Source organism: Tenrec ecaudatus, chromosome 16, assembly GCF_050624435.1.
Source record: "Tenrec ecaudatus isolate mTenEca1 chromosome 16, mTenEca1.hap1, whole genome shotgun sequence".
In the NCBI taxonomy this organism is placed as follows: Eukaryota; Metazoa; Chordata; class Mammalia; order Afrosoricida; family Tenrecidae; genus Tenrec; species Tenrec ecaudatus.
In genome coordinates, this window is record NC_134545.1 from 112,774,529 (window position 1) to 112,785,284 (window position 10,756).

Sequence of the window (10,756 nt, forward strand, 5' to 3'; positions counted from 1 at the left end):
GGCTGATTTAAGGTGGATTCAGGGCCTTTGTAGGTACAGTAGTGGGAGAGGCAGGCTCAGAGGGAGAATCTGAAACAGTGGGAGAGACGGATGTGGAGATGAACTCCTGTTGGCTTTGAAAATGGAGACAGTCCTGTGTCTTTGTGGGACTCAAGAAAAGCAGGACTGTAGGAGCATCCCTGGGTGGGTTCTGGGTGGGTTGACCCAGTGAACATCCCTGGGTGGGAGCTGGGTGGGTCCGCCCCTCCCTTGAGTACTCAATGAGCATCCCTGGGTGGGTTTGCTCAGTGAGCATCCCTGGGTGGGTGCTGGTGGGTCGGCCCCTCCCTTGACCGCTCAATGAGCATCCCTGGGTGGGTGCTGGGTGGGTTGGCCCAGTGAGCATCCTTGGGTGGGTGCTGGGTGGGTCGGTCCTTCCATTGACTGCTCAGACAGCTGCAGGGCAGAGTTGGGCTAGTCTATTTCTCCTGTGCAGTGCCCTCATCTTCACAGTGGACCAGAGGTGTAGCTATTTGGAAACATGTTTTCCAAAGTCTGTGAAAACAAGATAAAAGCTTAATATCCAGACTGCTGAAATGACTCTTACAATGTCACAGCAAAAAGACTAACAACCCAATTGAAAAATAAGAGAAGGCGTGAATAAACCCTTGCGCACATGGCCAGTAACCATATGGGAAGATGGACTGTTAGTGAACATCAGGGAAATGCAAATCAAAACCACAGTGAAATATAAGTTCACATTCACACGATGACTGTTCTCAGAATCAAGCCACAAGGGCGGCAGTTGGAAGCCACAACTGCTCCCCGGGAGAAAGGTGGGGCTTCTATTCCCGCAATCAGTTGGCAGTCTGGGAAACGCACAGGGCAGCCCTCCCCTGTCCTGTGGGGTCGCTGTGAGTCAGGGCCAGGGTGAAGTGGCGCAGCGTGTTGGCGAGTCCTCTGAGAGCCCAACGGAGAATTGCCACCTGACCCCAGCGCTCAGCAGCACTGACTGCAACAGCCCGAGGGGAAGTTGGCCGCGGAGACCCCAGCCTGCACCACAGGATCGCATTCGGAAGAGTCGCCGTGGCTGGCCTGGCCACCACACCGCCTTGAGAACGCTGCCCTGGCCCGTGTCCCTTTGCAGGCCAAGTCCAGCAGGGGCTAATGGGCCGAGAGGGAGATCGGTGGGAGGGGGATTAGGAAAACAAACCAAACCAAACTAACCCTTTCCCCATTGTCAGCGGCTTTCCAAATGGGCTCCCTTCCTCTCTCCCCAGGTGACGCCTGACTCAGCTGCTCCAAACCCGGGGACACTTCAGGTCCTCCTTGCCGCCCCGCCCGCTCTGTGCCCTTCACGCGTCTTTCCCAGAGCCTCTCTGAGCCCTGCCAAACTGTACCGGCACCCCCTACCCTCTGAGCTGCCCCTGCCGCAGGGCGGGAGCCTCAGCTCGAGCATCCCCCTCTCCCTCACCTCAGCCCAGGCCCAAGTGCTGAAGGACCTACAGGGCCTCCACACGGGGGGAGGCCAGTGCCCATGCCTCAAACCTGCCCTCCGTGTGGCTCTCCACCTAGGGGAGAGGGATGTTTCCCAGTGCTCCCCACCTCTCAGGCCACATGCAGCCACAGCCTGGATCATCTCCTTGGCTTCTTGACCTCCCCTAAACCACCAGGTTACTGCTCCTTCATCTGAACCCTCCTGGGCAGTCAGGGCTCTTGCCTGGACTACGTGCTGCTCCCTCCCCTCCCCTTCCCCACCCAGCCAGGCCGCCCAGTGAGAGTGGGTGCGGGGCAGCCCCTATGAGTAGGCCCGCAGAGCCTGGCCTGCCTTCTGTGCCAGCCTGCGCAGTGCACCCTTGACCTCCTGGTTGCGCAGGCAGTAGATGATGGGGTTGATGAGGGGCGTGAGTACCGTGTAGACCACGGATACCAGCTTGTTGTATTCGGAGGCGTAGAGGGCCCGAGGCCGGGCGTAGATGAAGAGCGAGGCCGAGTAGAAGATGGCGACCACAGCCAGGTGGGAGGCACAGGTGGAGAAGGCCTTCTGGCGGCCGCTGGAGGACGAGATGCGCAGCACCGTGCTGAGGATGGCCGCGTAGGAGGACATGGTGAGAGCCAGTGGTCCCAGTAGGATGAGCAGGGCCAGCAGGAAGTCCACGAGTTCTGCCACTGACATGTCCGAGCAGGCGAGGTTGAGCAGCGGGGACACATCACAGAAGAAGTGGTTCATGGTGTTGGGCCCGCAGTAGCCCAGGCGGGAGATGAAGAAGACCTTCCCGATGGAGATGCTGAAGCCCGAGAGCCAGGAGCTGGCGGCCAGCAGGCTACAGAAGCTGGGGCGCATGATGGTGGGGTAGCGCAGTGGGCTGCAGATGGCCACATAGCGGTCGTAGGCCATGACGGAGAGCAGCACACACTCGGTGCAGGCCAGTGCCAGGAAGAAGTAGAGCTGGGTCATGCAGCCAGCGAAGGAGATGTGCCTGTACACGGGCGCAGCCAGGCTGAGCAGCATCTTGGGAACGGTAACAGAGATGTACCAGGCCTCCAGGAAGGACAGGTGGCTGAGGAACAGGTACATGGGCTTGTGCAGCAGGGGGCCGGTGCGGATCACAGCCACAATGACCACGTTCTCCGTGACGGTCAGCATGTAGGCCAGCAGGAACAGCGCCATCAGGCCCAGCTGGAGCCCCCTCGAGCCCACAAAGCCCAGCAGGACAAACTCGGTCACCTCTGAGCCATTGTCCCTCAGAGACATGGCATTGTCTGGTCAGGCCGAGAGGGCCGGCAGCATCCACCCAGTCCAGGTGTATGGGCACCCTGTATGGAGAGAGGAGAGGGCCTCAGAGCTTCTGCAGAGAACTTCAGCTGCCCTGAGGACCAGCCTGAACCCCGGCACCAGCAGCCCCCCTCCCAGGCCAGTGCCGCCCACCCCCCAGGAGGGTTCCCATAGTTCAGTGGAGAGAGAGGGGACAAGGCCACAGTTGGTGTCCATGGAAAGTACAGGACGGTAGCCCAGTGGAGCCAGAATGGGGAGAGGCCGGATGAGACTCTGGGCAGAGCCTGTACAGTGCTGTCGCCATCTTTGTGGGTGTCTGGGAGGGGGGGGGAATGTCACCCCTCCATTCTGGGGCTTAATCCTCTCATCTGTTCCTGAAGGGTGGTTGGCCCACTGCAGAATTCACCTCAAGACCAAATCTGGGCCAAAGATGACTATGTTTCTGAGGAGAATTCCAGCTCCCAGTGGCCGGCCACTCCCCATCCTCCCAGCCAGGCCTCCAGCTGCTGATTGCCATCTGGCTTCACCCCTCCGATGGCCTCACTGCACCCAGCCTGCCAACTGCAGACCCAGGAGGAGATGCCAGTCCACCCCACTCCCAACCCACAGGGCAGCTGCCTTCATGTGCCCAGGACGGCTCCCCAGGCCCTTGGCCACTCCTGACCCCCAGAGTATGGCTAGTGCCGTTGATCATGCTGCTTTGTTCCCATGCTGTTTTAGAGTAAAACATATCCTCTGTGTATGGGGGGGTGGGGGGGTGTCACCTGCTGACCTCTGTGTGTGCTAGAGTCCGGAGGATAGGATCCCTTCCATCCACGTGAGGAGGGTGACTTGGAGTACTGCTGGGTGGGTGGGTGGTGGTGGTGGTGGTGCAGTATACATGAGTGGGCATCTCTGGGGGACACTCTGGCCTGGGCTCAACATTCGGCCCCCAGTTCTCTAGCAGCTGCCAGACCTTCGTGATCTCTAGACCTTCACACCCTCTGCCATGCTCCCTTGTCCCTGGCCTGCCCTTTACATCATAGCCCACAGCTTGGGGATGTGGATCAGAGCCTAGACCGGTGCATGGCTTAGGGCATGGGTTTGAATCTGCCCTGCCTGGGTGCTGGGTGCCCTTGGTCAGGACCCTCTGCATCACTGGGGGACATCCCCAGGACTTGGAGAACAGCCAGGACACACACACCTGGGGCTTGTGTGTGTCAGGGGTGGAAGGGCAAGCTCCGTACCTGCTATAGCACTGGGCTGACCGGAAAGGCCAAGGCAGGCGTCCGGGCGTCCCTGCCCCCTCTAGGATGGCAGGTGGCCCATAGATGGCAGCCTGCAGCAGGAGGAGTCCCGTCAGGAGTCGTCTGGATGGATGCCTGGGACACTGGCCCCTGACATTGCCATCTCTGGGTCTGCACCCACCTGGAGCTCTAGCCCCTCTGCCAACTCCTGGCGCGGCGTTCCTGCACCTCTCACTCTCACCCCCAGCACTGGGACCTGGGGCTCTAGGTGAGGGAAGCCCTACTGTCACTGTGTCACAAGGTGCCCACAGCCACACTCAGTACACACACACTACTCCCCAAACTGGAATTCCTCCACAGGCCCAGCCCCCAGCATGGAAGACACGGCCCACCAGACATGGCCACGCTGGAACCAGTCCAGGTGTGTGACAGGCAGACCCTGGCCGAGACACATGCAGAGGCTGAGTGCACAGTGCTGACCACCTTTTAGAAAGATGTGGAGACATGCCTGCTCCACAGTCCTGGCTGTGTCACATACATCCACACACGTACATGCACACACACATACATACACATGCATACACACACATGCCCTGTCTGCCAGGCAGACTCTCAGTCCCACCTGCTCCCAAGCCAGTGGGTAGGAACAGGAGCCAGTAGGGGACCCCCACATGCCTCTCAACATAGACACCAACATGCCCACCTCAGGACTCCCAGACAACTATGTGGACAGGTGCACCCACAGATGCAGACAGGCTCACACACAGGTACACACACACACAGGCATGCTCAGGTGCTGTGAGTAGCACCAGGACACAGGCATTCTCCACCTGAAGTTCACCAGGTCCACGCACAGACACAGCACATGCAATGGCACATACAAGGCACAGGCACACACAGGTGTACACAAGGTGCACACACAGGTAGTTATAGGTCCACATTCATAAGCACGATTGTGCTTGATCATAAGCATGATCAAGGCTCATTCATCAGCATGATTAGGTACACACACGGGCGCACCTACAGACACACAGAGGTATTCACATAGGCACATACAGGTGCACGGAACCGCACACAGGCACACACCCTTCTCAGTTCTCACTTCTGTAGAGCGATGGTGGGCATGCAGGGTGGATCTGGGTCTGAGTCCCAGTCTGTCTGCAGTGTTCAGACCCACCCCTGTCTCCTCACCTGGACATGAGTGAATGTGGGCTGAAGAGGGCCACTGGTGAGCACCCAAGGATGGAGTGCCCAGTGTGGACTGAGTGAACACTTGGTTACCTGGTCCTTGAGCTCCTGCTGGGGATGGGGAGGAGGTGACTCAACACAGGTGAAGCAGCTGGCCCTACATCTCTACAGTTCCCTGGACCAGGGCCTCAGGACTGTGCGTTTCCAGGTCTGACCCAGCAAAGACAAAGCTGGGAAACTGCAAAGTGCAGCACACCTGCTGCGCACAGTCACACCTGTGAGAGGGACCAGGGACAGGCAGCTTCTCCTTGGCTGCTGCCCCCACGAGGGGAAAGTTGTTTGGAGAAAGTGCCCTCTAAGCCCAGGGCTCCAGTCAGCCCAGGACAACAGGGGCCCCTGTACCCCCAGCGTTTGTTTGTAGAGGACAAGTGTGGCAGGGGGTGGGCAGCCCTTTTGGGTCCTGGCTGTCCCCACTTCATGTTATAAGGACTCTGGAGGAAATCTGGTGCTGGCAAAGCTCCCCCAAGGAAGGGGAGGGAGGGAGGGGCTCCTTCCACCCTGAGACCTGGGAGGATGGGGGAGAAGGCAGCCTACAGGGCAGTGCCTGTCTGCCACCTCACCCCTGCCTCTCACCACCTCACCCAGGGACTGGCCTCCCCAGGGACCAGGCCTGATGAGAAGCCAAGTGGAAGCCTGCTCACCACCCACCCCTCCTGCTGTCCACATGGCATTGAGCATGTGCACCTGGTGGGCCTGTGACTGTGGGGCTGAGCAGGCTGGGACCAGGTCTCTTTCTGTTCCCCCAGGTTCTGGGCAATCCCCTGCTAGATTCTGCAGCTCTTTGGCCTGGCCAGGTCCCACACAGTGTCCAGGTAGCCCCGCTGGCTGCTGGCAGAGGTCAGGGAAAGTAGGAAGAAGTGAGGGCCAGTGCCCCAGGGTAGGTGGAGGGGGTTTCACCTGGACATGAGCCAACATCTGTGTACCCTAATGTTTGTGCACAGCAAGGGACTCCACCCATGCATGGAGGGGCAGTGGCCAGTGCCGTGAGGGTGAGGGTGGCCCCTCTGGTGACCTTAGGGGTGCAGCAGATGGTTCTTTGCTCTCTGCCCCAAATCATATTATAAAGGTGACCAGGGGTTTGCCGGCCCTCCTTGGGTTCTTCCTCAGCATCCCTCCCTCCTGAATGTCAGTCAGACCCCACCCTGTTGGAGCTGTCTAGGGTGGCTTTACAGACACATTCAATTTCTCATCATGCAGGAGGCCAGTGGTCCAACTTCCGAGTGCCAGCTCTAGGGGCAGGCTCCCTCTGGGGGCTCCACTGAGGCCCAGTCTCTGAGCTTCTGCTCCTGGGGGTCCTCCATGTGACATGGGACCCTGCTCCCCCACCTCTCCTGTTCTTGCTTTCTTGTTTAATCTCTTATGTTTCCAAAGAGATTGACTTCAGACCCCATACCTATCCTGTTCACGAACACACCAACGAACCCAAAATGGGCTTATAACTACAGATGAGGGGGGGTCCAGGATTCATAACACATTTTGGGGGACACTAATGCACAGAGAAGGTCTGCTGTGACAGTCGTTATAGGCTGGACTGCTAACTGCCAGGTCAGCAGTTCAAATACACAGGAGATCCTCCAGAGAAAGTCGAGGCTGTCTGCTCCTGCAAAGGCTTAGAGTCTCAGAAACTGTACCAGTCCTGGGTCTGATTCCAGGCTGGGCTCGGTTTTTAAGCCTGCAGCCTGACACCTGCAGACACCTGCTCACTGCAGCTTTCTCCGTGGTGCTTCTGATGCTTCTGACATGTTCCCAGAGCTGACAGCTCAGCCTCACTAGTCCAATCTCCCACCTGGAGGTTGGCATTGTTTAAGGTTTTGGCACCTGATTCCCCAACACTCATGGAGGACCCCCCGCCTCCCCGACAGCAACCTCTCTTCCTGCAGACTCACACTTCCTTCTCCTGGGCAGCCCCACCTTTCCTGACCTGCCTCCTCCATGCTACAAACTCAGTCCTGTCCCCTCACTTCCTGTCCCATCTGTGTGTCTGTGGCCACCACTCCCTGCGCCTTCCTGCCCCATCCAGCCCCCGAGAGGCCCTGGTCCTTCTCCCAGGGCCGTTACTCTTGTCTTCAAGTGGGAGCTACTGCCTGCATTTTACACAAGCAGATGGGTGAATCCCAGGCCCCCAGCTTCGTGTCTGAAAACTCCAGTGCAGGGTCCCTCTGGGCCCTTGTGATGGGCACATGGAGGGCTCCGTGGGATTCGACAGCAGCAGATCTTGTAACCCACTGCCTCCCCCAGCCTCTCCTGGGAAGACCCTGGCTGCCCATGCTAGTCAGGCCCAACCCAGGCATGGCCGCTTCAAGGTGTTTTACAAATGGGAGGTTTGTGGTGGCATCTTGTGCCTGCATGTGCGCTGTGTCTGCACGTGTCCTGGGGACCCCCTGGCTGCCCTGCTCTGTACCATGAGACTGCAGAGCCCCCAGGAGGGTGGGGAGGGCGCTGAGCTATAAGGTGTATCTGCCCTGCAAGACCAGTCTCATTGTGACAGGCACAAGCATCAGCCCATCTTTGCAGCCATGGTGTGGACTCCTTTTCTTGACCATCTCCCTCTTTTTCACAGACTCTCACATTACAAGCATGATGTCCGTCTCCAGGGTCTAATCTCTCCTGACAACATGTCCAAAGGACCCGGGACAGGCCTCCTCATCCTCTTCTGTGCTGCTGCCTCTTTCTGCACATCTTTCATTTGATCATCTCCTGGACATTGGGGTCTTTGTTACTTTTATAGGTTTACCGCTATCAGCTTCTGTTTAAAGGAGCCCCAGCAGCAAGGTGGGCTGCACATTGAGCTGGTAACCACCAGATCAATGGTTCAAACCCACCAATTCCTCCTCAGGAGAAAGACGAGCCTTGCTGTGCCTGTAAAATCTAAAGTTTTAGAAGCCAAAGGGGGAAGTTCCCCTCTGTCCTCTAAGATCACTCTGAGTCAGAGTTGACTTGATGGTAGTGAGGTCTTTTGCTTTTGTTTTGAGGTGATATATATATCCAACCCTAACTTTTATTGATTGTATCAAACAAACCCGATGACTTTTATGATGGATTCTATGACGATTTAGTAACTTAATCCTCTGTAGATCTGTCCGGAACCCTCTCATCCCCCGCGTGCTTGTCTGAGTGACAGCAGCCTGGTTCTCACTTCCCAACCCTGGGCCTTCACCAGCCCACCCTGCCCTGCCCGGCCCTGCCCGGGCCTACGGATGGGGGAAGTCACGGCAGAGCACAAAGTCAGCACTGGAGGTGCTGCCGCACACTTCCTGCGCTCCTCGTGGTTTCGGGAACTAGGGCACCAGTTGCAAGAGGCTGCTTTCCTTATCAGATTCCGGAAGTCTCCTTTTTCTAGTTTGCCAAGACTTCCTGTTTGCTGGTCATAAACAGAGGTTGCATTTGACAAAAAAAAAAAAAAAAAAAAAGAATTGTTTTGTGCATCTCTTAAGGTAACAGCAGTTTTTTTCTTAGTAATTCAGAGAGGCAAATTCCTGTGGTTGATTTTCTAATGGTAACAACGCTGTACTCATGCGGGGAACCAGCATGGTCATAAGGTAGTGAGTTCTTCCCACATTGCTCCTAGCTCTGGACGTGGGATTGTGTGTGTGTGTCTGTGTGAGGTGTGTGTAAAAACAGCTTTACTAGGGCGTAATCAACACACAGTCTACTGCATACAGTTAAAGTGTACAGTGTTGACACACACAGACCCATGGGCCCATCACCACCTGAAGTCCTCTTAGGCCACTTTTCCATCTCTCCCTCCTGCCCCTCCCCCCACCCATCTCTACAGGCAGCTTCTGGTCCGCTTCCTCTGGCAAACTAGGTTAGTTTATGTATTTATGTTTCAGGACTTTATGTAAGTGGAGTCAAGTAATGTACTCTCTCTAGGGCCTTTGCTTATGCAGCAGCATGTTTTGAGAGACATCCTTGTGGTTGGGAGAACATCTGTCGGCTCACCCAGTCAGACGTTGGACATTTGGGTGGTTTCCAGTTTCAGCTATTCCGAGCACTCACATACAAGTCTTTTAATACACAGGCTCTTTAATTTCTCTTGGCTATCTCTCTAAAAGCAGGCTTTATTGGTGGGTATCTGTTGAACTTCTGAAAGTCTCAAACTGTACACCCAAGCAGCTGCCCCTCTTGTATTCCGATCCACACTGTAAGAGAGCTGCACTTCCGCCATGGCCTCCCACTGCTGGGTAGTCAGTCTTTTAATTTTAGTCATTCTGATAGGTGAGTTATAGTGTTGCATTGAGCTTTTAAGTTGCATTTTAAAATGCTTCAACACAAGATTCGCCTCATGTACTTTGGACCTGTTGTAAGGAGAGACCAGTCCCTGGGAAAAGACTTCATGTTGGTAAAGTGGAGTGGAGGGTCAGTGGTCGAGGAAGACGCTCAACTACTGCATATTAATGCATCATCACGTTGGCTGCCGCCGCGGGCTCACACGACAGCAACTGTGATGACAGGGCCGGCCGGGCAGCATTTTGTTTGGTTGCACATGTTGTAGATGTGAATTGAAACTGAGTCGACAATACTTGAAAACAACAAAACAGCATCCACGTGCCTGGTGATGGAGCGCATCCTTGTTTTTTGGCTCCTGCACTCGTGGGCCTGCTGGACATAAGCCCCCTGGCAGACAGCTGGTTTGCAAATAATTCCCCACCAGTCCTTAGCATGTCTGTTGCTTTGACAGTATCTTTGGAAAAGTCTGACCTGTGATGAAGCCCACCTATCCGCTAGTTCTTTATGTTTCTTTATGGACATTTTGGGTGCTGCATCTGGGAACAACTTGCTTAATTCAACATCACACAGAATGTCTCCCATGGTTCCGTCTAAAAGTATCATAGCTTTATATTTAGGTTGGTGATCTATTTTCAGTTAATTTTTTCACATGGCATGAGGAAATGATACAAGTCCTTTTCTTTTCCCTTTGCAGACAGACAGACGTCAGTTGTTCAGCATCATTTGTTGAGCAGACTACCCTCCCTCGACTGAATTGCCTTTGTGTCTTTGACAAAAATCAGTTCATATATATGTTGTTCGTATCTGTATATGGTTCTTTCTGATCTCCATTGATATATTTACTTAGTTTGGTACCACTGCCACATTGTCCTGATTGTTGTAGTTTTAAGATAAGTTTGGGCATCAGTCAGTGTGAGTCCTCCAGATTTTTCTTCAATGTTTGGACAATTCTAATTCTCTCAAGTTTTCATGTGCTTGTTAATCTCAAAATAAAACGAGAAAGGCTTTTGGAGTTTTGATTAGGGGACTGGATGGCACAAATTGTTAAGGGCATGACTCCTGACCAAAAGGTTGGCGGTTCAAATCTACCCAGAGATACTGATATCTTCCTGTTTAATGGATTTATGCTTTTATCTTTATCATGTCTTTCCCTTTGCACAGTTTGAGTTCATGAAATTCATTTTTCTAACTTCTTGAAATAGGAATGTCGAATGCAACATGCCGGCATGAAGGAGGGACCAGTGGAGAGGTCTGAGGGGCTGGCCCCAATCCCAACTACATTAAGAGCCGCCCCTCT

General features: G+C 55.0%; 1 protein-coding gene across 1 annotated transcript; it reads right to left on the reverse strand.

The window, feature by feature from the left end:
• Nucleotides 1-1,777: 1,777 nt before the first annotated feature.
• On the reverse strand, nucleotides 1,778-10,325 carry LOC142428710 (olfactory receptor 226-like). The gene is made up of 2 exons (XM_075533494.1): nucleotides 10,318-10,325; nucleotides 1,778-2,723 (listed from the first exon to the last, which is right to left on the reverse strand). The coding sequence occupies exons 1-2, from the start codon at nucleotides 10,323-10,325 to the stop codon at nucleotides 1,778-1,780; spliced, it is 954 nt and encodes a 317-aa protein (XP_075389609.1).
• Nucleotides 10,326-10,756: the final 431 nt, after the last annotated feature.